The 27,754-nt window shown below is 37.0% G+C and overlaps 1 protein-coding gene across 2 annotated transcripts in view; it reads left to right on the top strand.

Moving 5' to 3' along the window:
* YTHDF3 (YTH N6-methyladenosine RNA binding protein 3) overlaps nt 1–27,427 on the top strand; it is a 28,267-nt gene extending 840 nt beyond the window's left edge. The window contains exons 2-6 of one of the 2 annotated variants that reach the window (XM_039702759.1): nt 710–801; nt 1,565–1,589; nt 6,743–6,828; nt 8,111–9,703; nt 21,454–27,427. In XM_039702759.1, coding sequence (XP_039558693.1) covers nt 8,129–9,703; nt 21,454–21,477 — 1,599 coding nt within the window. In that variant the 5' untranslated portion in view covers nt 710–801; nt 1,565–1,589; nt 6,743–6,828; nt 8,111–8,128 and the 3' untranslated portion in view covers nt 21,478–27,427. The remainder of the gene's footprint in view (nt 1–709; nt 802–1,564; nt 1,590–6,742; nt 6,829–8,110; nt 9,704–21,453) is intronic. The other variant, XM_039702758.1, reaches the window with a different exon arrangement.
* The last annotated feature ends 327 nt before the right edge of the window (nt 27,428–27,754 follow it).

Genomic DNA, 27,754 nt, shown 5'->3' with positions numbered 1-27,754 from the left:
GCGCAGCCCAAACTCCGCCAGGCTCCCCGTTACCGCATCCTTTCTCTTCCTGCCTTTCGCTCTCCTCGCCCACCTTTCTGCCTTCGGGCCTCTGACTTCTTCTTTTCCCTCGGCCTTCGCTTCTTCCCGTAGTTCTCAGTTTTTATCTTTGCGATGTGCAGCATTTTTTTAAACTTGGTCCTTCACGGGGCTTAGAATTTGGGTTTTTTTGCCTTTGCTAGGCCTGTGCTGGTCTTTCTTTCTGGCTGGAAGCTATTCTGTCTTGATCTCTGCTTCGTCCATGGGTTTCTGCCACTCCCCAAAAGTTTTAGCTCTGCAGTCCCTTGCCTTCTTTTATTTTCTCTCTGTGCCTTTAATGTTCTGTTTCTTTTGTCTCTGTGCATGCTCTCCAGTTTCCTTTAAGCATTTATTTCTAGCTCAGTGATCTCTTAGCTTTTCATTGTTCTGTCTTTTATGAAGGCTGCTTCTTCCCAACTTTTTCTAGTTCTGTCTCTTGTGGGCCTTTGCATGCCTTTGTGTCTGGATTAGATTCATCCCAAAAGATGAGGTGGTTGGGGTTTTTCAGGTTACAGAGATTTTTCCCGTTTTGGGAGAGGACAGTGTCTAACCAGTGCACCTCTAGATGAAACAGCGTTGAACAGTTTTATGGTAACTCTGAGACAAAGGCACATGAAAGTAACTTGGAGGTGGTTGCCTCCTAAACTTTCAGACCTCTGAATACTGAGTTCTTCAGGACTAAAAATTAAGAGAATGGTGGAGCCTGGAGACCCACTCCTGCTTAGTTGAAAGTAATGTGAGAAGGTGAATTAGATTTTCATGGACTAGCATTTGTTTTTCCAAGTTAGTTTATGGTGCTGAGGAGGAATTAAGTATACCGTAACTTGTAATGTTACATTGATTCTTAGTGCATGACAGATTAACAGTGTTTTGTAATGACTAATCCCAAAAAAAAAATCCTTAAGGAATTATTTCCTTGTGTGAAAGCTTTGTACAGACTGTATAATTTTCTCAGTGTAATTGCCTAGGTGAGGAATGTGCAACTTGAAGTTCAGCAGGTGATACAACTCTATATTCCTTTGTATATCTAAAAAGCGAGGCATTGTATGTTATTCTCTGATAAGTACCTGTCAGTCAATTTAAAAGATGACATATCATAATGAAATTTGGGTATTGGCAGTAATCTTAAGGTACTAACCTTTTTTTTTTTTTAAACTCGGTGTTATTTTTGTTTATTGCAAGTGTTTTTTCAGGCCCTGGGGCAATTAAAATTCATTTGTTCAGCTTTTCAGCACCATTTAATCTTCATATGCTGTTAAATCCTAGATGATTTCAGTATTTTTTGTAAAATTCTATCAGGTTTTGGTTTTAGTAGTATTTTATAATGTTATTTTAAATGATGTCACAACATTTTTATAATAGCATGATTTAGTAATATTTTCAGTGATATTTAAGTTGGAAAGGGCAAAATTGGAAAATAAATAGAATTACAGTGAAGTTTATATTAGAGGATTCTAACTGAACTTGTTTTGCTTCCCCCCCCTCCCCCCTACTTTCCTATATACAGAGACCTAAAGGACAGGGAAATAAAGGTAAGTTAACCTTGTATTTCTATATAAATCTGTAATATTGGTTTGATAGAGGATAATGTCTGACAGTCATAGCAAGAGTTTGTAGCTATAGGATGTCTTTTATTTCAGAGCAGGATGACAGTAAATTGTGTGCCAAAATGTTACTTCCCAGCACTTTTACTGTGGCACAGCAGTACATCAGTTTACAATGTGTTATTTTGCAAAAGATTAATGTCAGAAGTCAGACAGTTAAATAGTTATTTCTTGATAGCTGCCTTTGTGATATGCTTGTATAATCTCTTCTTAACAGTACACCTTGGGCCTTTCTGTGCAGTAAGTAGAATCATCAGGAAGAATCTTCTGAACAGCTTCCTGAGTTTGCTAGACAGCAACCATGTGACTAGTTACTCATATCTGTGAGCAGAAAACATCACCTTCCTTATTCTCAGAATTTTTGTAGTCTTGCTTCATTTTAGCACCAGTAACTGATTTTTTGTCTGTGTTTGTCGGCCTTCTGCTTTTCTGCTTTTTCATATTTCTGTCAAGGTCTTAGTTTTTAAATACCATACTCAGTGGAATTTCTTTCCCACAGAAGGAAGAAACTACTAACTACTTAATATTCTTCTCTCTAAAATTCTTGGCAAGTCAGTTGTAAACAGCATTTCAGATTATATCTTGCTGTATTTTGTCTGGAATTCATTTTCTCACTAATATTCTATTTGGAATTTATTTCCGCTTAAACAGTCCACTTTGTGCCTGTTTTATTCTTAGCTGCTCAGCAAGCTGAGCTATAGAGTAGCATGCACACAGCTACCTCTGTGTGTTAATATGCTTGTTATACTTATGCAGCTAAGAAACTGTTTTTTGAGCTTGGGTACTCTTTGCCCCTCTTAGTTCATTATCTGAACTAATTTAATTGGTCTCTGTGAGCTGTCATTTAATGTTATCCACAGCATACTTATTCTATTATTCTGTCTACGTGCAGATTATCTGCTTCTTGTTGCATGCATTGCTTGTGAGGTGGCACGTGGTTCCCAGATCTCATTGAGTTTGGCCTGTTCTTTTTAATTTCTCTGCATTCAGAGAAAAATGAATGTGTTTACCTCCTCAGACATTCTTAGTTTGGTTATTCTTGAATATTTGTTATCTCTTTTTTTTTTTTGCCCAAAGTGCACTTATTAACTGCTTCATGTTTTTGAAATAGTTTGTGGTTATAACCTTCCATGTTGCCCTTAAATGAGAAGTCAGACTCGTTGTAGCAAGTAGTTTGTGGCTTTATAATTTTTGAGTTATCATTTCTCAGTTTTAGTGAGGTTAATTAGATGCATCTGTTAGAGACTCACACAGGTAGTTTTTGAGCTGTGCTCTATATATGTGAGTTGGACTGGAAGTATTAAGCATTTCTATTTGGGTGCTATGTTGCAGTGTGTGAAAATGCACTAGTCAGCTTTACTTTGGCTTATTTATGTTAGCATATTTTTGTGTTCCATAATTTGTCACTGCTGTGGAATGTTTGAATCAAAACACATCTCTGCTTGCTATGTAAGGAAGAGATTTTTGCATTTCCCTTGGATTTTTTTTTTTATGGAGTGCATCCTTTTAAATAACGAATACTCATGATGTATTCTCTTGGTGAGAGTATGACCTAAGTGAAAACTATAGTGAAACAGAACAATTAATCTCTGTTCTGTTAAATTATTTGGTGTTATGTCTGCTTAGTGAAACTAAATTCTGATAGCATTAGATTAAAGGTCTAGGAGACTGTGCTAACATCTTCACTGTAGCACAAATTGTTGGCTTTGGGCTAGAGGCTTTTTCAAGTGGTTGAATTTAGTCAGTGTCAGCAGTCCTCACTGACCACATGTTAGCAGTTTCAGTTGTCGTGACAGGTTTCAGCTTAGAGGAGCTTTGAGGGAAGATGTGATGCTGAGTTAACAGACCAATCTGAAGCTGGTTCTGTGCATAAGAGTAGTAGTGGTAAGGAGGATGGCAGAAGCTGTCCACATGTCTGGTAGAGCATATGAGAGAATGAAAGAGCAGTAAAAAGGGTGTATACATATTTCATATTGAAATGAAAAATATTAGAGCTGCAAATTATATTGGTAGCTAGCTGATTTTTATTGTCTAGCGAAATGCCTTGGATGCTTTGTTCTAATTGCCCATAAACTGGTGTACTGGGCTGTTTCCTTCGACCACAATTTGTGGGACTAAAGTTCTAGTATGTAGAGCAGTACTATCTATCTGTTGTGTCAGATACCTGTGTTGGTATTTCAGAGGCTCGAATGAGTAAATCATTCTGTCATGAAACTTCATTTATTCTAGTTGTCAGTTACTGTACAGTTGACATAAAACATCAGAACTGGCATCCATCAAGTTATGACTTACAGGGCTGTGAAGAAAAAAAGGCATTCCTGGAACTCCTTTTTGTTTTTCCCCCCTTTTGTTTATTATGCCAGTGTATCAAATCTGTCATAGGAAGGTGCTGACTTATTTTTACACTTGTATGTGTAAGTTTTTTGTTTTGTAGGAGGCTTAAATGTAATTATTAGGTTTAAAACAAGAATGAAATATTTCTTGTTTCTTTCAGTGTTTATTGTTCACATTAAGGTGTGATGACTTCTAATGAAAAAGTTATTCTTGTTCCTTTGGGTATCATTTTTTGTGAGTGATTATTCCAAGGATAGTAGCAGTTAAAAGAATATTAGCTTTAAATTTCTCTATTTGATGATTTGCTTCTTCCCAATATCTAATTACACTGTATGTTTTCACAGTGTTTGCAGAAGCATACAGTATTTTTAGCATCATATTGATACAGATATTTTTAGTATCTGTAGATTAGTTTCAATTAGTATTCTTCATCACTGCCCTGTTCAGTTTGAACACTTAACATGAGATTTTGGGAATGAGGCATTCATTTGCTCTCGTTAAATGTCTGTGTGGGCTCCATTGTTCACTATTAACACATTATGTAAAGTTAGAATGAAAAGCTAAAGAAACATGCTCCCAATGATGCTATTTCACTGGGAAATGTATATATTTCACCAGAAAAAGAATTTCTGTAGAAATATTTTGTGTCACTGACTTAATATCTCAGTACAGAATGAATGAGAGAAAATACATTGACAAGAATATTTTGTTAGTTGTAATGTCAGACCAAAAATAGTTCTGTCTTCAGTGACCTTTAGATACCTGTGGAACAATAAATACAGCAGATGCACGTTTTAGGAAGATTAGCTGTCAGTATGAGGAGATTAATTTTGGTGGGATACTAGTCATGATATACATCTGTTTCTTCCTTTACTTGTGGTTGCATGCTTTTAAGGAACTTGTATGCTGCTGCCCATGTTTTTCATTATGATAGAATTGTGTTTGAGAGTTGTGCTGTCTGTTTCATTTGGTTAAGTCTAAGCAGTGGACATGACATAGACAAAATGCTTTGAGGCTTCATCCTGTGTGTAACTGGGCCAAATATAAAGAGGAATTCCAATATAAAGAGCTCATTAATATGTTACAATTGTGTGGAAATTCAGGATGATATGTGACCTGAACTGAAACTGTATTTATGGGGTAAAAGAACCCCCAACACCTAATGTTTAGTTTAAATGTGGTGTTTATTTAGGAATATTGTTCTATCGAGTTATAAACTGCATTGTGCTCAGTATTGCTGGTCATATTTGACTGTGCTAGTATAGAAAAGCAGTGTGCCAGTTTGTAATAACTGAAGTGTCTGGTGTTCTTTTAAAACTTCAAGAAGATATTCAAGACACAGGTTGCTTTCTTCCCAGATAATTGCTTTGAAAAAACTTTGTGTTAAATTATCAATTTTACAATTTTTTTACTGCTCTCTGAAGTTAATAAAATTTTCCAGGATTTTGATTATTCCCTGTAATTATATCTATTACTTTGTCATTTCTTTCAGCTAGTTTCATTCACTGAAGGCAGTTTTGTTTTAGGGTTGTTGAAGTCAATGTGAAAAAAAATTCAAGCACCGCTTGGCTTACAATATGAATTTTGGGTGGCAGCTCCCCTACCTCCAGTGAAGCAAAAAAAAAAAAACCCCTGACTCTTAAACACTAATTTCAACAAAGTTGAATATTTAATTACATGGCTATATATGCTTTTCAGAAGCTTTTGCTAAAAGAGGGAAACCATAAAATTGGCTCCTAAAGCAGTTTTAAGTTTCAGAACTTAAAACTGTATCTGCTGTTTTGTTGTAATTTCTCCAGTCGTGTTTTTTCAGTGCACCTTACTCATTGTCCTGAGACTTTTTTCCCCCCACTGAACATATTTGACAAAAAAAAAAAGTTGCATTTGCATAACCAATAAATTTATTTTTGAGAACAGATCTTCATCTTCAGGTTGCATAATTGAAAGTGCTGGTTTAAGTCCCTGTTCTGCTTTGCACCATGGGAAACAATGAAACTTAGCAGAAATTTGTGCAGTGTGGCTTTGTTTGAATAGTAGCCTGGGGGATGGTAGAGAGACACTTCAAGTAATTTGGGCAGCTGGAGAATCCCAGGTAGGTGTAATGCCTTAGATGAAATGAAAGGTAATAGGAGACCAAGAAGAGCAGGTAGGAAGAGATTCCAGCATGTAGTGGCATATGTGTTGGGAAAGGCTTGTAATAACCATTTGGGACTTAAGCTTTTATTTTTGTCTTGCTTTGTCACCTCAGAGCTTCAGAGATGTCACTAGTGCAGTACAGCTATGCAGGAAATACAGGGTTCAATAGCTGAATAGTGGTGTCCTTCATGGTTGTTGTGATGGGTAACTGCCTTTCCTCCTGGCAGGAGAAAGCTGCATGTTGCAACTTTCCCTGAACCTATTGAATATGTCTATAGATCAGGTTGGTCTGCACATTTGCACTTGCTCTGGTACTTCTGGAAATGCTGGATTTACTGCCTGTGCAAATAAGGTGTGCCTGCAGTTCTTCATCCACGTGTCTGTGGATCCCAGGAAAGAATAGCGAGGAGTAGACTGTTCTAGCCGCTGTCTTTGCAGACCTCTCCTGAGATCTGATCCTCCTGATCAGTAGAATGACCTATTTTGTTTAAATTGAAATGGTGCTTAACAATAATATATATTTCAATGTATAGGTGATTAAGAAATGTTACTTAGATTAAAAGTGCAGCATAGATTTTCCAGAGACTATTCTAATACAGATTTATTTTTAGTTTCAGTACAAAACGGTTCGATTCATCAAAAGGATGCAGTAAATGATGATGATTTTGAGCCATATCTAAGTAGTCAGACAAATCAGGTAAGTGAACATTGGTTAGTACCTTGAAGTTAACTCTGACATTCAGTTGACTTCCAGACTTAATTTTTAGATATTTCTTACCATTACTGACTTGTCTGAATATACATAGAAATATAATTATATGTCATACTTTGTCTCTTCTTAAGCAGATGAAGTGTTCTTAAGAATTCTGGAAAAGCTTCTGCATTGAAAAGCATGCTTTCGTGTCCCTTGCTCTTATGCTTCTGCTCTAGCTTCAGAAAGATGCAATTACAAGAAGCTTGAGCTAAAAACCAAACCCCAAACCCTTACATTTAAAACAAAATGTTAATTTTGGATGCAGTCCAAAACAACAGTTTTATTAGCTCTGAGGATGTATTAACTGCTTGGACATGGTTTCCTTTAACAGTGGTAGAAGTAGCTCACAGCTGATGGCATAATAGATGGAGGCTTAGTATCACTACAGCTTGGTACAGCTCTTCTGCCGGGAAGCTAATGGCTTGACTTCTAGAGCTGTGAATTGCCTCTGTAGTTTTAAGTTAATATGAGCTATGTTAAGTTTGTAAATTGGAGTGATCTTGAGTGAGAGAGTACAAGTTATTAAAAGAGTAAGAATTTTTACTTGCCTTCACTTTTTTTTCCTATAATACAGCATTAAGGAAGCATATCAGCTAGATGATATGTGCAATTTTTTTCTACAAAAAACCAGCAGAAATCATGTGGGGGTAGTCCTTCAAATGTCTCAAGAAATAAATTGTGTGGTTTCCCAGGAGTCTATCTGGAGTAGTACTGATTTAATGCCCATTCTCCATAGCATGGATGTTACCTCTTTTTGTTGCTGCTTCTGAAACAAACAGTCATCCTGCATCCATTTCACTGTACTAGTCTGTTGGAATCTGCAATTAGAAGTGAGAAATATGACAAAATCTAAGAATACCACAACTTTAAATCAAAGTTGCAGCTATTTTTCTTTAGTTACAAAGGTACAGTTATGACTTGTTTTAGAGTAGCTTGTTATTTTCTTGGTGCTGTTGGCATGAAGGCATTTTAAACCTAGCTTAGTAGCTAAAAATGAGGATAATGTTCCAGAGCAAAAGGGGGCCCTTTAATGCTTTGAGAAGGTCTCTTGAAGAAATGGCCATATCTGACAGATACCTCACTCATCTTTTATTTTGTGAGGAATGGTGGAAGTTACAAATACATTCATATAACCCTTAAAAATGTTTTGGATTGTATTACAGGTTTTTTTCCCCTGAGCATAACTGTCAATATTGCTGATTTTTAAAATTTTATTTTCTTGCAGAGTAACAGCTATCCACCAATGTCAGACCCATACATGCCTAGCTATTATGCTCCATCCATTGGATTTCCATACTCTTTAGGTGAAGCAGCATGGTCAACTGCAGGTGACCCTCCAATGCCATATTTGACAACTTATGGACAGATGAGCAATGGCGAACACCATTACATACCTGATGGTGTGTTTAGTCAACCTGGGGCATTAGGAAATACCCCTCCATTTCTTGGGCAGCATGGATTTAATTTTTTTCCTGGGAATGCAGACTTCTCTACATGGGGGACAAGTGGATCTCAGGGACAATCAACGCAAAGCTCTGCTTACAGCAGCAGCTATGGCTATCCACCTAGTTCTCTTGGGAGAGCCATAGCAGATGGACAGGCTGGATTTGGCAGTGATACTCTGAGCAAGGTGCCTGGGATTAGCAGCATTGAGCAAGGCATGACTGGACTGAAAATTGGTGGAGATATGACGGCTGCTGTAACAAAAACTGTAGGTTCAGCTCTGAGCAGTACAGGTATGACAAGCATTGCAGCTAACAGCGTGCCCCCAGTTAGCAGTTCAGCACCTAAACCAACCTCATGGGCTGCAATTGCAAGGAAACCTGCTAAACCTCAGCCGAAACTCAAGCCTAAAGGTAATGTGGGCATTGGGGGCCCTGCTGTACCGCCGCCACCTATAAAACACAACATGAATATTGGAACTTGGGATGACAAAGGGTCAGTGGTAAAAGCACCCCCAGCTCAACCAGTACTGCCTCCTCAGACTATAATCCAGCAGCCTCAGCCATTAATTCAACCACCACCACTGGTGCAAAGCCAACTGCCTCAACAGCAGCCTCAGCCACAGCAACCACAACAGCAACAAGGACCTCAGCAGCAGGCCCAGCCTCACCAGTTGCAGCAGCAACAGCTGCAAAACCGCTGGGTAGCTCCTCGTAATAGGGGTGTGGGCTTCAGCCAGAACAATGGAGCTGGTAGTGAGAACTTTGGTTTAGGTGTTGTATCCGTCAGCTCCTCACCTTCTGGTGTGGAAGTGCACCCAGTGCTGGAGAAACTAAAGGCCATAAACAACTACAATCCCAAAGACTTCGATTGGAATCTGAAGAATGGACGTGTGTTTATAATCAAAAGTTATTCAGAGGACGATATTCACCGCTCCATTAAGTACTCTATCTGGTGTAGTACTGAGCATGGGAATAAGCGCTTGGATGCTGCTTACCGGTCCCTGAATGGAAAAGGCCCACTCTATTTACTCTTCAGCGTGAATGGCAGTGGACACTTTTGCGGAGTGGCTGAGATGAAGTCTGTTGTGGACTACAATGCATATGCTGGTGTCTGGTCTCAGGATAAGTGGAAGGGGAAGTTTGATGTCAAATGGATCTTTGTCAAAGACGTTCCCAATAACCAACTGCGGCATATTCGCTTGGAAAACAATGACAACAAACCCGTTACCAATTCGAGGGACACTCAAGAGGTACCCCTAGAAAAAGCCAAGCAAGTGCTTAAAATAATTGCTACTTTCAAGCATACCACCTCAATCTTTGATGACTTTGCACATTATGAGAAGCGTCAAGAGGAGGAGGAAGCCATGCGTAGGGTAAGAAATCAGTGTCATTACAGTAGCTCTCTTTCTTTTCTGTTTTCAGAAACCTTGTTTTTCATGCATCTGGAATTTCTATCTGCAAGTGTTAAATCAGAAAGTGGTACTTCTTACTCAAAGTATCTACTTGATGTAACTGGCTCTTAATGAAAAAAAAATTAAGTTCCTTTTTTAAGTAACTTGTTTATTAGTTCAGTCATCTGTTTAATCACAATATGAAGGTAGGCCTGAATAAGCAGACATCTGACACATTCTACGTCTTCAATGCAAATGAAAATTGAATTGAGTCCATTATCCATAACTGAAGTCTTCTTGCTTAGATTTTTACAGTTAGTGGATGTCAGAAAAAGGACCAGGAATTAGAGAAGAAGCGCACTTTATTTAACATAAAATTTCAATTCAAATTCTGCTTTAATGAAATGTTAACAGCATGATTAGTGTGAAAAGCAGGTTTTCCCCTTGATTCAATTTATCTTTTGTGGAACTGTGAAAAACAGAAGTGATACAGTGATGACTTGAATAGTGTTGAAATATTTTTTTGACCTTTCTGATAGTGCATTCCTTAAAAAAAATGCTCATTTCTGCAAGGAAGAGTAAATGTGATAACTCTGTATAGGAACTTTCAGTTTTGGGGGCATTTCCTGAAATGCTCATCAGACAAGGGAAAAGCATTTCATTCAAGTAATTTTGTACTACTTGTCTTGTGTACCCTCTCTAATCATAACACTTGTTCTCACTATTGGCCACAATATTTACTTTTCCTGTATTTACTTGCTTTCCAGACTTGCCAGTAACTGTAAATGTATAATTTGTCTCATGGTTAGAAACATTTCAGGAGCTGTTTTTACCAGTTAGATGATATGCAAGTATTCAAAAATGGGAGTTGCCATCAGTACGGTTTGTTGCTAATGATCTCTGTTCATCATGTCACACCACTCACTGAATAAAAAGCCCCAAAAGTTTAGGGTTTGTGCTAGGGGCCTTGAGACATGTGAAGTGGAGAATTCGTTCACTTGAAGCTGTTCATAAAGAAGCTGTGAAGCAGGTGAAATGTTTACTTCTTAGGTTTCTGGTACTGGTGTGGTTTCACCCCTGTTGTATGTTCCTAATCCTTCAGTGTGTGTGTTGCATCTCCTGTAGAACAGTGTCAGGCGTACCCCACACCAATTTTGTAGTTCCATTGCACAACTCTGCAATAAATTGTTACGTTCAAAGTTTTCTGTTAGTAGGCTAGATGAATATCCCAGTTGGGTATGTGATGTCATTTGGATTTTTTTCCTAAAAAGAAAATGGATTATGCCCTAGATGAGTATCATTACTTTCATGATATCTCGATGATGGGGTGATGGATTGCTTTCTTAACTAATATTCAATGTAAGGGAATGACTTTGACTTTTTCTGGCTTTGGTATGACTTCATCAAGTGCAGAACCACCAGCCAGGCAGGGGATGTGATTGTCCCACTATACCCCGTGTTAGTGAATCTTCACCTTGAGTCCTGTGTGCAGTTTTCAGTGCCACAATATAAGAAAGACATAAAGCTATTAGAGAGCATCTAGAAGTGCCACTAAGATGGTGAAGGGTCTGGAGGGGAAGCTATGTGGGAAGAACCTGTAGACACTAGGTTTGTTCAGCCTGGGGGAGACTGAGGGCAGGACCTTATTGTGGTCTCATGAGGGGAAGTGGAGAGGCAGGCACTGATTTCTTCACTTCTGTGACCAGTGACAGGTTCCTAGGGAATGGCCTGAAGCTGTATTAGGGAAGATGTAGATCAGATAGAAGAAAAGCAGGTGGCTGGGCACTGGAACAGGCTCCCCAGGGAAGTGGTCACAGCTCTAAGCCTGACAGAGTTCAGGTGTTTGGTCAATACTCTCAGGTAGATAGTGCAACTCGTGGACACAGAACCAGGAATTGGACTTTGGTGATCTCATGGCTCTTTCCAGATGTTCTGATTTTGTGATTTGTTGTAATTTTGTAATGTTTCAGGAGGACTGAGATTATAATGTATAATGTACCTTTGTAGCCTTCATGCTTCAGTATTTTCTAAATTTTCAGAATTTTGGGATATTTCACAAATAACTGGTTTGCTTCAAAAATACCTCCTTTATTGAAAAAAACTTCACAAACAAGTGATAATTCAGACATGCCCTAGCAACTCAGGAAGATTGTTTTATTTGTGTTTTTGTTCCCTCAGTAGTAGGTAAAAGCCACAAAATGTAATGAAGAGGAGAACTGTAGATTAGTAGAAGTGTTTCTATGTGTGCTAAACTTAAAATTCAAAGTACTGAGTTCAGCATTCAGCTGGTCTTGAGCTAGGTAACTGTGATGATGGGTATTTGAGTAATAAAGTAACACTACTATTTGAATAGTGTCTTCAGAGAAACATACAGTATCTGTATGACTCTTTGTTTCTTTGTAAATAGTTACCTTTCCCAACACTTGAGAGAAAACATGCTTGTCAAGATACTTGCAATAGTGGCCATTGGCTCTTTTACAGCATTGTACAAATTTGTTTTATAACCAATTATCAAAAATTACTTTATAACTGTGTAGGTTAGTCATGTGATTTTTCTCTTTGTAGATGGATTTGAGGTGTGCCTTCAGCAAATTCATGTAGACTTAAAATATAGGAAGTTCAAATTAAACTAATGGCATCTACTGTGACTTTAGCATTCTCTTGTGATTGAATGTTGATTTTAAATCTGTGTTTTTTCTTTTATCACACAGTGTACAAGTAATCTGTCTTTAAATTGTAAACATGCAATTGTTAACTTATGATTCAAGTCTGTAAATGCACCAATTAGTATTGTAAGCTCTGGATTATGGTTAATTGAATAGCTCTTTATTACCTAGTGCCAGGTAAGCTTTCATGAAGCTCTATTTAAATATGTGCACTTTCTACTGCCTGTAGAACTGTGTAAATTAAGTTCCTGTTCATTTTCTTTGGCAGCTTTGGCAGTCGCTTTGCTTCCAGTGTTTTGGTAATGAAAAGTATAAGCATAGCTGTTAATAGAATATTAAGTGCATCAGGCAGCAGTAGTCCCTTCCATGTTCCTTGAAATTCAGCTAATATTTTGTTATTGCATAGGTGTTTACAAACTTTCCTACAGTCACCAGCAATCTAAATATAAACAGCAAATAATTAGGGATTTAATTTATTTTATAACTGTTCCTCATTACAGCTAATTTATCGTAAAATAATTGGTTGTAAAAGTTTAATCTTAACAACTCAGGGGGATCATGAATTCATTTCCAATATGGCCTAGCAGTATGTTTTATTAAAATATGGCAGTATACTCCTAGAAGTACAAGCAATAGTCTCTGATAAACATGAAACTTTAGTAACTTTGCTGTTTGATAAAGGTAAATTGAAAATGACAAATAGTCTCTTCAAGCATAAATATTAGAACTGTAGTGTCTGGCACTGCTTGATGTAACCCTGCTGTGGGTGTGGTATCTGCAGCAGGGCTTGTGCAGTAATCATTCCCTTTCTCCTACAGCTCAGGTTCCAGACTCCTATTTTAAACATACAGGTGCTGTGATCTTTTACCAAAGGATCAGAGAAATGAGTGATGCTTTTTTCCATGAGTTCTGTCAGACATACATTGAAGTGGTCTGGAATTCCATTTGTCTTTAGTTAACTGCTGCTTTGTGGTGTAAATGTGCAAGTTGTATGCATATTATTTAAAAAGATGTTTGATTGTCTTTCAACAGAAAGCTGTAGTATCTAAATGAATGAAACAAAAATCTGAAACAATTACAATTTAGAAAATAAGAGGTAATGAAAATAAAGAAAAATATCTGTAGTAGTAGCTTTGCATCTAATCTTCAGTTAGTATATGGGTGAAAATAATATGTGGCTCTGATTAAAAATGCAGTTGTTGACAGATTACAACTTCCTTGCCATTAGATGATGCCTTATTAAGTGTTGTCCTAGGACTTCTTTTGTTGCTTTTTGATGGAGAATTCTGCTTTTGTAGCATACAGTGGGGAAAAAAGGTCATGGTTTCATGTAATTGTAGAGTGCTTTAGAGGGTTTTCTTAGTGCGATAGTCCAGAAAAATATTTTATTCACGAGGTAAGGTAGAAGAACTTGTTATATATTTGTGCTTATCTGATTTGCATTTGGAATTTTTTTACTTTTCAGGAAGCCTTTAAATGGCAGATAAATAAGCATTTGAAATTTTAGCTTTCTTGTGTTGTATTACTTATCTTGTAATAGGAATGATGACATAGCTAGAACTTCTTGACTCTCAAAAGCAGTGATTTTTTTTTTTCCCCCCTTCACTCTGATACCAATGTAACTTTTGTTTCTCTGGTAATTGGGTCATTATCGGGCTGCAGTGTTAAGCAGTGTAATGCCTTTCCTTTCTAGGACATTGCTGATACTGTGATTGATTTGATATTTCTTAAAAATATCTTGAAGGGAGAAATCTTCCATTAAGAGTGAACTGTACCTGCTTCTTCCTCCTCTTAACCCCCAGTCATCAATTACTACATTATAATGTCAAGAACAGATATAGATCCATTCACACATTTTTCAGTTAAGGAAAACAGGTGATTGACAAAAATTTTTAATGCAGTTAAATTATATTTGTACTAAATAACTTCTAAAAGTTTGTGTATTTATATTTAGAAGAGGTTTATGTAATAAACATGAAACTGTCTAAAAGAGGGTTATGTAATTAATATCTTCTGAGAAATATGTTCATTTCCTGTATGCTTTTGATGAAGTTTCAAGAGACATTATTAATTTCCTTGAACTTCATATTTATCAAGAGTGTCATCTTCATAATTGGAAGTGAGAAAGTAGAAACAGGAAACACTTTTTTTCCCCTCCCTTGATAGTTGTGAGATGAATATGTACCCCTGGTCATGGGAGATGGTTATTTGGAGCTAGAATTATTTTGAGCATACTGCGCTAGAATTTCCTTTCCACGATGGTGTGCTTATTTGCTGTGTCTTCATTTGCTGTTGCATCTTTAGTCTTTTAGAAAAACTTAAAAATGACCCTCATGTTCTTATGTTACAGACAGGGATTTCAAGTGTGCCTGTTTTCTGTGCATTTTGTAGAGTCAGTTGTTTCTGTTCCAAGGTATAACTTGGAATTCTTTGGAGTATGGGGATAGAAGTTATATTGTGGTCTCTTACAGAGTGACCATGTAAGAGTTTGAGCAGTGATGTTGGCTGTGTTTCTCTAGTGATGATGCAAGAGGGAAAGTGCAATATTAGACTTGTGAATGAAAGAGGTAATTAAACTCACTGGTGCAGTCTTAGTTCATAGCAACACTTGTACAGATCTTGTAATGTGTTTGTTTGAAATCCCTACCTGAAAATCAAGCCTGCAAAGTGCTTTTTACAGAGTGGATTCAACTTCTCTTACTCTGGGAATGGAAAGACCAATTTCCCTTGTAAAATAGGGACCCCTATTGGAAAAGCTAGGAATATCAACCAAATGGTTTACTTCAAAGTCTAAGAGACCAGTCACTTTTTGGAATCTAATACTTTGTGTTCTTAAATATCATGGCAGCTAGCTAAGACAAGATCTCAGACTGGAATTGAGCTTGATCTGTGACAGTTGTACCTTTTCTACGTGCTTTTTCTTTTAAGTTGTGATTTTTAAAGCAAAGGAGAAATTCTAAATCTCTTGTTCCAGAGCAGAAGCAGAACCTTAAGTATATACAGATAATGTAAAAATTCATGAGGCAGCCTTCTGCTTCCTGCTGCATCTCCTCAGATTTCAGTGCTCTATTAACAGCAAATTGTCTAGAACAGTGATGCTTTTCCTGCAGCTTGCAGGGAAGAAATATGCCTGCGTGTTGCAAGAAAGTCCCAACCCATCTGACTCTCCACAACCTTGCTTCATTGATTCATTCTGCAGATGGGCTAGCTAGCAGTAACTCAGTGGAGACTCCTGGAAGTGGTGTGCTGGAAAAAATGGGACTTTAAAACATACAGATCTTGCTTGTCTGTTGGAGCTGTTCCTGTAGATTTGGTTGAACTAGGATTATTTGTTTTATATCAGAACCAATTTGCTTAAAACTTCATATCTAGCTGAAATGAAACATGACAAAACTTAACATATGATAGGTTTCTCAAGCCTGGTTCTTTGTGAATTTTTCAGAGGTTTGGTAGTGTAGTTAATATTGATGAGTAATTACTGTAGTGTTCCATACCATACAGGTTATAGTTGGCTGTAAAAAGTGAATGTAAACTTGTTCACTACTTTTTCATATAAATAGGAAACCAAGATAAAGTAAGTTCATTTTTTTCCTCATGGTAGATTAGAGTTTGAGTTACACCTATTCAAAGATTATGAGTGGTGAGGCTTAAAGAAAAACTGCCTGAGAAATTCTTCCTCAGTGTATTTTGTAAGCCCTGCAGTGAATGTTGTTTCCCTTCCAAGGCTACCATAAATTCCTTAGCAGAGCAATTAAGTAATGTGTTCTTGTTGCCCATGGGCATCTGAAAACAACTAACTCAGGTGTCAGAGTCGTCTTTCTGCTTCTTTTGCAGGGACAGAGGTCATCACTAAATGCAATTTCTATAGATTTGATAAGAAGCTATCTCTTGTCAGTCTTCAAAAGCCAGTATTATAGTCTGAGCATTGTTAACAAATAATAGTGAGGATCTGGAGGCTTGTTCTTTTTTTTTAATTATCTTGCTGAAATGGCTGTCTTGTAGATAATTAAAGTCTGATATTTCAGTGTATAATGATGTACAACGCTGAAGCAAAGCACTTGCTACTTGTAGTTAGAATGGGCTGATCCATCACTGAAAGTATCTGCCTGGGAAGACAAGACTGGAAGGGCTTTTCTGGCTCATGAAGACTGGAAGGGCTTTTCTGGCTTATGGAGTTCAAGCTTGGTTTCTGCAGAGCCTTTCATATAATGCCTTTAGTGTTGTGTGTTATCATATAGTGTCGTTAAGTAGATGGGTTTCTTTCTCCACCTCTGCCTTTTGAATGGTTGTACTGTGTGGAATTTCAGATGGGGATTAACTTCTTACTGCCTGTATCATTACCATAATAAAATAATATGGTCTGTTAATGTTCTACTAACAGTGCATGAATTTGTTAAAATTTATTTACCATTTTACAGTAATTTTTTCCTATAGTAGGAGAATATATTTACAAGTATGTTTCAGTGACTAAGTAAATGCCATCAAAACTAATAGGCAGAATTTTTTACAGTAATTTTTTCCTATTGTAGGAGAATATATTTATGTTTCAGTGACTAAGTAAATGCCATCAAAACTAATAGGCAGAATAAATAAGTTTGAAGTCTAGGTCTTCTGGCTTTTGCAGATTTTGTTAATATTTATGTCCTTGAGAACCTTTATATGCCATCTATAGTTCAACTGATCTGCAGCAACAGGGTCTCACATGAGTATTAATTTGCAGAGCATACTGGGAGAAGAAGCTACTCTGAAGTTGTAAAACCTTATTTGACTTTGTATGTTAACTTTGATTTTTTATTTGTGCCTTGCAGTTTTCATGTTGGGTCAAGGAATAGAAGAAAATTAGTATTTAGGGAGGGAATGGCATCTGCACAGGAAAAATTTGTAGGTTCATTTATGACTTCTAGACACCCTTCTCATCTATTCCTTCCCTCCCTTCTTCCTGGAAGTGCTTCTCAGAGAAATGTATTTAAATATATTTACCTGTTTCTGAGGTTGTTTCTCTGTTGAGGAGATGTGCCCTCTTAGTTGGGAGTTTGAGAGTGAGAAGTTAAAAAGGACTAATATTTTACACAACTTTAAAGTTTGAGTAATCTAGTTTGTTAGCAGCTGGTGATATAAACGGAGTAAAAATTTCTGGATTTTTTCACTTTTCTAGTAATCTGTTTTTCATTGCGGTTCTCAAGTTCTAAGGTCAATGCTTATGCTGTCCTAGCTTTAATGGTACACTGGGGAGAAATAAATTGCAGATTATGGCTGATGCCATTAGTAAATGAGATTTCATGAGCTTTGCTGTGGCTTCTTTTCACCACCTCTACAGCTGCCTGCTCTGCCTCTGCCAGGTGTTTCTGCCCACGCAGCACAGTTGGCAGAGCAGATGAGTTCCTGTGCCTCACTTCACAGAATGCAGTCTGACATGTTAGCTTACATTGCAGATGAGCAGGGCTTCTACGTTGAAGATTAAATCACAGTTTGCAGTAAAGCAGCTTCTGAAGCTGCTGTTAGAATGCTCCCTCTTGCTAGAGGGGCAGAGTAGACAGCTTCAGGCATGAACACTTTAAACATTGCAGTAAGAGGCAGAGGTTTGGCAATATGCTAGTTTGTTGTTTTGGTTTTTTTTTGCAATTATAGCTGATAGTGATGGAGGGTGTGTGGGAGCTCTGCAAGGCCTGTGTTAAGTTTGCAACCCTGGATAGCTTCCAAATGGACACCTTGAAATGCTTGCACTTGCAACTACTGTAAAAATCAGCCAAAGTCATTCTTTCAGATCTGCCTTTCCTGACCTTGAGCTTCAGTTTGTGGGACCTTGGGAAAAAAATACAGCCAAAGACTGTAGTAGCTTCTTGTTCTTGTTAGGCTACGTTTGCATTTACACGTAGACTGCTTAAAATGAGGCTTTTTCATTTACCTTCTTTGTGGCAAAGAAATCGCAAAGGCTGGGTTGTGTGTGTCTCATAGATTCTTTCAAATCAGATCAGGAAATGTTTTTGTTGCTTTGAATTTTGAAATTTTATTAGCACAGAGATTTCATTATATCTGAGGATAAATTACATTGCAGCTACTTCTCAGCATGGGATCATTCAATTAATGTGCTGAATTCAGACAACTAAAATTTGGAAGTAAGTCAGCTTTGCAGTTCAGACCAAGCTAATTTCATAGTTTTATTTGTACTAGATTGATGCACGTTTCTAAGGTTGAAGCAGTTTTTAGATTCACCTTCACTTGGTTTGTGCAGAAAGTTATTTACATGTGTGAAATGTGCTTGGCATATGGTCTGCAGCTGACAGTACCTTTAACCAACCAATATGTTCATTCCCATATCATCCTGATTTGAATGGTACTTAATTTCCATGTCCTGTTCATAAACTCCCCCTGCAGCTGGGTAATCTGACCATGGTGAGTTGACCTTTGGCAGGGAACTTAAATACACAGCAGTAAGTTTTTGTCCAAGAGCACTGCAAGAGATGTGACAAAAGTTTTGCTTATCTGGATATAAGAAATGAAAATAATTGAGTAAAAGAGAAGTGGTTATGCAGGAAACCTTCTGGAGGTAAATTCTTCTGTTAGTTTGTCTATGGCCACAAAAAATCCTGAAAAAACAACGAACTCAGAAACCAAGCCACCCAAAACCCCTAGGAAAAATACTTTTTTGAGATAGGAAAAGACAGGTATTGGAGTTTAGTCCAGGAGTGTGATTTGTTGGAGTTGGGGAGGGTTTTAGTTTTGAGTGGAATTGAACTGCCTATGTTTCGAGTAAATCAGGTTGTCTTTCTCTTTTGCAGTACAGAGTGCCAAATGTCACTGATACCAGTATTTGAAGAATGTACCGTTCACTTGCATTGAAAAATGTCATGCTTGTATGTCTGCTTGAAGTAATTAAATATAAATGTAGTAATACATAATTTTGAGACTGCAGGAAAGATGTGGTGATGTTTTGAAGCCTTTTTTTCTCTGTAGAATTCAAAGCGGATTTAAAATTTGCAACACCTTCATTATTTCGTCAAGTGGAAGAAGGTAGTCAAGGGTATCATTCCTTTTCTACTTTGAATTTTTATGAATTTAAATATGTTTTGAGTTGAGAGCTTCACAAAGCATTGTGTTGGTCAGTTTATAGTGCAGTACTTTGAAATGCAGAGTCTTTCTAGACAGCTTGAGTCAGTGCTTATGTATGCAATACTTGCAGATGAACAGGAGCTGATGATTTTAGTTGTATACAGGCTGTATTTAAAATTGTTATATATTTTAACACTGCAGTTTCATAGTCTCCTGCTTACTACTGCAGGAGTGTTTTTCAACACTTTGTGTAGTTCCTGCAGTTGAAGTCTGCTAATATTAGAGGAATAATCTGAGATGTGCCTGAGCAGGCTATTTTTGCATGCCTTACATGCATAGTGAGGCATGAGGCCAGTCATCATCTGTTTTCAGCCAGGAGTGCATTGTTAAGATATCAGCTTGTATAAATGACTGATACTATCAAATTTAAAAAGTAGTATCTTACTATGAAAATATTAGTTACGTATTTTTGAACTAGGAAAAATAATTTTCTAGCAGAATAGTGCACATATTGCTTTCACTTTAAATACGCAGAAATTCTGCTCTAGCTAATGTCCAGTCTTAGACACACAGCTGCTGGGACCATGAGCTGCTCATTGTGACAAAGACTGGGCTTTATTGTTTTGGTTTTTATCTTGAAGCAGCTTGGGAGATCTTTCTTGGAAAGGACTAGATGACCAGTAATAACCAGTATAAATGTTACATACCTTCTTCTTTCAATAGACAGTCCTTTTGGAAGAATCTATGTGGGGTCATAGGCTCATTTGCAATTTTCTTAAATAGTTTCTAGCATAATAAAGTTTCAATGTGGTTTTGAAATAGCTGTTCAGATGCCTCCTGGGTTATTTTGTTTCCCCTGCTGTTATTGTTCCATTTATAGTGTGCAATAATAATAAAAATATGGAGAGGTATTTTATACTTTCTATTCTCGTTTATGGGGGATGGGAACCTACCTCTCTTCCGTGCAGGTATTTGTATATTTCCTTAATGTGCTCAGTTGTACATATAAAGAAAGGTATGGAAAATGCTATTGAAAGATAAGGTCTTGGTTTTTTGCACTGACTGGTGTTTTTTTGCAGGCTAAATGATGTATTATGAAGGCAATGATATATAGTTTGTTGATCAGCTTTTGTTTTTTTCTGGAGCTAGTTATAATGCTGAAGTGTATGTTTGTCTTGAACTAAGTAGAGAAAATGGAGGATGATGATAAAGCACTCAAAGTGTTATTCTGTTAAACCTGTACTGCAGAATATGGATTTGTTAGTCCCTGATAGTTACAGTGCCATTAGTATTTTAGCCCTAAATGACAAATGTTGCATCTCATAGTGCTGTGAGGGCTGTCTGGTTAATGTGGTCTTCGCTGGGGCTCAAACTCACATTGATGAACACATTCTTTGTTCCTATTTCACTGAATTTTCATTTTGCTATTGAAAGTAATTTCTGAAAAAGGTATGCATGGACTTCTTAAAAAAATATTTTTTTCTTGCCACTTGAGCATTTGTATGAAGGATGAGGTGTTGGGCCAGCTAGTTACTTTACCTTTTGATCTTAAGCACTTTTTATTATATGAGACTTTGATGGAGATACCTGGGAATGCCATATTTTTCAGGGATATAATGGATAGAGGGTAGAGCATTTTTTGACAAGCTAAGCAGAAGATTTAGGGTACATCTTGCCTTGTGTGTAGGTCCCTTGGTCTGCTTGCTCAGTTCACTTGGTGCAATATATTTCAATGTAAGTAAATTAAAACTGATGTTATAAGTCCTTTTTTTGATAGCAGTATTTTGGAACATGTTTGCCTTTTGGTTTCACTTATACTTCTGTATTTCTCTTTAAGAAGTTGACTGAAACTGTATAATTTCATATTCCTGGAAAAAATTAAAGCTTTTTCCTTGAAAGTGTGTTGCCTGATTTAGCTAAATTGCAAGCAATGAAAATGCTGTAATGAAAAAAAAGCAGATAATGTTGATCTGTGTGTATTAACATGATTGTCCTTTTTGTTTTTGTTTTTTTCAGGAGAGAAATAGAAACAAACAATAACTATATGGAGATGTCCTGCTAGAATACAACACTAATGATGTAGACTCTGGAAATGCCTAATATGTCTAAGAAGACGTTATTAAAGCTTTTTTCTGCTTAAGGTGACATCTTTGAACACTTTAACACGAAATTGACTCTTCTTGTAATGGTTCTCATCAGTGCATCTGCCCTTATACTCTCTCACCAAACACACTTGAGAACTGTACCTTCGTCAAGCACTTTCTGTCCTGAAGCTTTTACCAGTATCTGCTGTCTTTTGTATTTATGCATCCTAGCTAAGGCACAGGAGACCGAACGAATGCAAGGATTCATTAACTCTTTGAATTTGTTAAATACTAACATTTAACCATTAGAAGTGGTTCAATGATGTGAGATTCACATTGCTTCAACTTAATTTTTTCTTTGTTGTAGTTTTTTTAATTGTCAGTTTTTAGCTATTCAACAGATTAAAAGCAAATCATGCCATATTTAGTCCTGGAGTAAAACTCAAGTCTAAATGTTCATGTGAAAATTATTGTAGTAATCTTTTAATATGGCAAAGCAACTTTAAGCTGCAGTTTAGCCAAATGAATTGTAACATGAAATTATAATAGAATGACATTTCCCTTGTTTCGAACTGTTTGGTGTAAGAGAATATTAATATGCAGCTTGGTGGACACCACCAGTTAATGCACATTTCTTTATTTTTTTTTCTGTAACATGTATACTGAAAAAAGTGCATTTGTCTGAGGAACTGTTTGTTTGCTACCACTCAATGAATCTCAGTTTTGAGTAAATGTACCTCAGTCTAAATCAGACTTTTTATGACCTTTATAACTACATTTAAAATAATCTTTAATTCCTATTTCTGGGTGTTTGCAAGCCTGACAGATTGCTATCATGAAAGTGAAAATTTACTCCTCTAGGTGATTCACTAGCTAAATAAACATAATTCTTGTTTAGCAAGCATATACTGTTTCTCAAATTTTTTTGTTTCATTGTGCCAACATATCGAGGTGTTTTACCCTGTTTGGAAATATTTTGAGAAGAATACTTTGTCCATGGAGTTGACATATTGATAACCATGTTAAGATTTTTGTTAGAAACATGCAACAAGAGTTTTACAATACATATTAATTGGGCCCATTCTGTACTAATTTTTAATCTCTAAAGAGTATATCTTCTGTTTCAATTAATATAGCAACACATTCTGTCTGCTGGAAGAGAATACTGAAAAACTGTTAAGAGGGTGTATTGACTGTACAAATTACTGAACAACCTGTACCAAACTCCAGGGATAGCTTTCCCTTTTTAGAGCAGCGATGTAGAAGTCAGATATCTTATAGCTTAAAATAGCAGTAGCACATATTATTTAAACATGTTTCATGTCCAACACAGATGTTTATATTGTGTTTCCAGTCCTTCATTTACAGATTTTGGCAGTCAGATTTCTGGAGCTTAAGTAGCAAAGGTTTGTCTTTAATACAGATGATTTTGCTGACTTTTGTTTTCTCTCTTCTTGAGCCCTTTGCACTCATACAATCATGCAAACACAAGAAGTTCAGTGCACACTTCTTGCTCATTATTTTAAATATTGTTAGAGACTGCCGGCTAGTAGATACTAATCTTAATTTTTGCTGCCAGTTATCTGGAAGCTCGAAAGGGAGGCTACTCCTGTATTTTGGAGTAAAGAAGAAAAGTCACTTAAATGACAGATGTGTCATAAATAGCAAGTGAATAAGAGGGATAAGCAAAGTGCATATTGTAAGAGGAGACCAGGAGACAAAGGTTTCAAGGCAAATCCCTATGAAATTTGGCTTCAGCCCAAAAATTACTGCTTCCATGTGTATCTGTTCCTTGCTAACAGGTTTTATAGCTATTTGTTTCCCTCTGTGGGCTGATTTATTCCAGCTGTCATTGATCAGTTGAAGTGGTAAAGGTCAATGTAGTGAGTCCAAAGGATGTAGTTAGTCTGTGATCCCTCAAGGTATCAACATGTTTCTGCTTCTTTGTTACAGAAGTATCTTATGAAAATTCCCAGAAGTTCCCAGTTACCAGAAAGCTAATGTTGGAGTCAAGTGTTCAGGAACTGATTGCATGTGCAACCCCAGTTTGCTTTCACTGCAGTGTTCATATTTTTGCAGGCTTTGTTAATATTTCCTGCCTTACCCCATGCCTTTTTTGTTCTAATAGCATGAGCACTGCTCTTATATTGAATCAGGTTCAGCATCAAGTGGGTTCATCACTTTGTTGCAGGCTTTGAAGGCTGGGAAGATGAGACAGGATTGTGAGAGAAGGAGGTGATCACGTTTAGAGAGCTGAAACAGTTCTTACACTGTTCCAGGATTGTGAGCAAATCTACAAATAGAAGAGTTTGATTGCTGATGGTGTTAGTCATGTTGTGACCGATTTGCTGACTGCTGAGAGTTTAGTATGTGCAGCTGAAATTGAAAGGAATTTTATGTGCATATAAAGTACTGTAAAAATAGTATATAACATTGTAAAATCAGCTGTGGAGTGCTGTATTAGTTAATGGACATGTGAAGCTTCTAATCTTCAGCTTCCTTATGCACAAGTTCTTTTCCTCCAGAAAGAAAAGGAATGGTGCTTATTATCTCAAATAAATGTAGAAATGCCTTTTTTTGGTCTGATTTTTCAATATGGTGAAGGTGTTACAATGGTTGCTTTCTAACTTGCTAATGGAGGCATCAGTGGAACCCCTTTCCTGTTCCTGATGCCTCCTCCTTTGTGCCAGCCTTTGTTTTCCTGTGATCCAAACTGAGCCAGTTCAAGCTATTTTCTGCTGCTTTAACAGTTGGCCAGTTCTCTGTGATGCTAGATGTTTAGAAGGGAGATGGTGGGAGGGTAAGCAAGAGATTTGTTCTTTCAGAAGCAGGTACCCACTTGTGAATGAATAGGCTTAGCTGCACTACTGCTGCACACCTGGGGTTGCTGAGCCAGAGATGCAGCAGAATATTTACAAGTGGCAAAGGCTCCCCAGAGGTAAACCAACAAAACCAATTCTGAGTGTACAAGTGAGATATGATGTTGTCACACATTTAGTGATACAAGGAGGAGGGAGGAAGTGCTGAGTATTCTCAATTTTGATTCCTTCTTCCAGTTTGAGGAGGCCTAAGGGTTGTCATAGAAAGTTGCTGTGGAAAAGCTTGTCCTACCAACACAAGTGGGACAAACCAAGATTGTAAGAGTTTTGCTCACCTTTGAGCATCTTTGCCTTTGTAACATCAGCATCTTTCATATAGTATTTTTGATAATTGACAGGAATCATTCTGTCAGTTGAACATGTGCATTGCTGGCTTAATGAAAGCCTGAGCACTACTTTATTTTGAAGGACTTGGATTGAGGAAAAAATCGACATTCGCAACTAAATGAATTTCATTTCTTCAGGTGTTTTGCCATTTTGTGCTTAATTTATGAAGTACTTACTTCTCTACATTCTCTTTTTCTTTTTGGCTACTCGGGCCGTTTCAGCGTTCACTGTCTGCAAAATTTAGATGCAAAAGCCCTTTGCCAAAATTATTCTTATTCCAGACAAATCTATGGCACCAAACAAAAGAGAATGTTGAGGTCAAGTGCAAATAATGTAATATTTAGGAGGAAGCATCTTAAATATTTTTCATTGTTTGGTGCAAGTTCTATTTTGAAGTTGCTTTCTATTTCATAGGAGAATTTGCACACTTGAAATGTATTTACAGAATGGGTCATGTTGGAAGGGACCACAGTGGGGTCATCTGGTCCAACCTCCCTGTGCAAGCAGGGTCGTTCTAGAAAATTCCTAAGGAAATCAGTGCATTTTTCCTGGCTGAACCTGAGTTGAAGCAACAATGTTTTGAATTCTGTAAGTCACAGTTACCTACCTTAATTTTTCTAAATTACCAGTGACTTTCACCAGAAAGATTTTTACATACTTCACCTGATTGTAGTGCAGTGAAAATCCAGTGGAGACAGTCTGAACTTTCTCCAGCATTGTTTTTTAAATGAATAATTCTAGGCATCCAAATGCAAACCACCCTCTAGGAGTGGCTTTCCAAAGCCATTTCTACTAATTTTTCCTTCCATTTAGTTAAGGAAATGCATAAAGATTTTCAATGTCTTGTTTATCCTTTTGTTGAGTGAAGATCCATATAATTTACTAATAAATGAAGAGATTAAGCAAGTGGCTCTTTTCCATCTAGGTGTGGCAAACTTGGTTTCAATTTTGTGGGTTTTTTTTGTTTTGTTTGTACCATTACAGTGTGGTGACATAGATGAGAGTTCTTTAACATGAGATTTGACCATTGGATCTTATTAAATATGTTTGAAAGTTTCTTCAGGAGCAACCTGTTCATATCCTTTGTTGCTCTATTTTCCACCTGACACATTTAGTGTAGTTCAGCATGGAAGAGGAAAGAATTTCTCTATGGGTCATAGGAATTCTAAGTAAATTAGTTTGGCCTCATATACAAATACTGGTGTACAGCTGGCAGGCTTTCCTCAAAGCATCTGCTCTATACTGTCTGTTCTACTTTACATATTTTTAAAAAGTGCATTTTAATATGATGAATATGAACCTTTCAGTTCACAAATTTAAATTTGTATCTAGTCCAGGCTTTCAACAGTATTTCTCTTCTGATAATAATCATGAAGCATTCTTACTAATGGTACTGTCAATGTCCAGGGTTCTCTAAGCAAAATATTAATAATAAAATTTGCTGCTTAATATTAGGAGATGCCTAATGTTTGTGTGATCTGTTCTTTTCTGACCTTGTCCTTCCTGCAAGTGAAAATGCAACAAACACGAGTCAATGACCAGTTGGATGTCTTCTCCAATCAATTTAGCTATGTATTTCACAGTAAACTTGTTCTGCCACACTGCAGGCAGAGTGCACATGGGTGGATCTTCACGTATCTTCCTCCAGAAATCTGTTCTTAGTTCAGTGCTCAAGAGACAGTGAATTTCTTGTTCCCATCTAGCATTCCTTTCCAATTTCCTACCCTTTCTGTGAAAACGCCACTGGGTATGTCTGCCAGCTGTTTCCTTTGGATGCCCATAAGGGCAGCCTGGCTTTGGATGCTGTTTTCACAATCTACAATAAAATTCCTGACTTCACGTATTTCTTTCTCTGGAGAGAGGAAGTCTTCTGATTGAGTTAAGCTTGTCTCAGTCTGCCTTGTTTGCCCCAGTGCAGATAGAGAAATACTGCTTTGATAACTGGATTCATTCAATCTTCTATGTGGTGTATGCCACCTTTTAAAGTTAACTGCAGCCTTTTCATTCAGAAGGTGGAAACAGAAAGAGTATTTCATTGGGATTTAAGGACACAGTAATTAAAACAAGGATCCACTTTTAAGTGTTCTTCTGAATTTTAGTGCTGGTGATAACCGAAGTGTTAACAGTGAGAGTTTATAAGCTGTTTGCATATCCTGTGTGCATTTGCACTTGTCATCTTAATTAACATCCTTTGCCTGTAAAATTAGTTTGTAACTCTTGAGAAAATTAATTTTTGTTTGTTGTTACTTTGAATTTCATCCACTCTGGGATACCATAGACTGCCTGCACAAGTTTACATTCATCTTGACAATGAAGTGGATGTTCATGTAAAATGAAACAAGATACTCTAGATCAATGACTGTATTTAAGTTGAGCTTATGGACTTCCAAATGCACAAGCTCTCTTGATTTGTGCGCTTTTATGTGAAGCGTTACACTTTCATCTTGAGCTCTGAATTTACACATCCTTTCTTTCCTGTTCTGCAAACATCTGATAGAACCTCAGATGTTAACAAAAGAAATCCTCCCTTCATGCTTAGTCCAGGAATAAAAATTTCCAAATGAAGCATTTGAACAAAGTAAATGGAGATTTAGCTTTAGTTTGAGCTAAGTTATTACATTTCAGCAAAGGGATGAGATTAAAGGGAGTGGATCATTCATTACCTACTCTAATTGTATATCTACTGTTAAAAAAAAAAAACCTGAAATTTTATTTTGCAAGCATTAATAGATGCAGCTGCTGTTCAGTGTTACCCAAGAATCCTAATGGGATTTTCATCAGTTTGGATTAGCAGCTTTGTGAAGTAGGTGGTGAGAGGACTGGGATCTCTTCTTCCAGAAATAAAGAATTGTTAAATTGGTTAAAATCCAGGTGTTTGTGACATGTGACTGGAATACACTGAATGTTAAATCTACCCCTCTTCTGATGGTTATCTGGAAAACATGGCTACTAAATTCTTCAATTTATTTTTAATTAAATTGGCTACCTGTTTGTTTTCAGCTGCTTAACTGATTTGCAGCTCAGTTC

The sequence above is a fragment of the Passer montanus genome, unplaced genomic scaffold (assembly GCF_014805655.1).
Source record: "Passer montanus isolate IOZ18808 unplaced genomic scaffold, ASM1480565v1 scaffold16, whole genome shotgun sequence".
NCBI classification, from domain to species: Eukaryota; Metazoa; Chordata; class Aves; order Passeriformes; family Passeridae; genus Passer; species Passer montanus.
The sequence above is the reverse complement of the archived record's forward strand: the minus strand, read 5'-3'. Positions and strand labels throughout refer to the sequence as shown.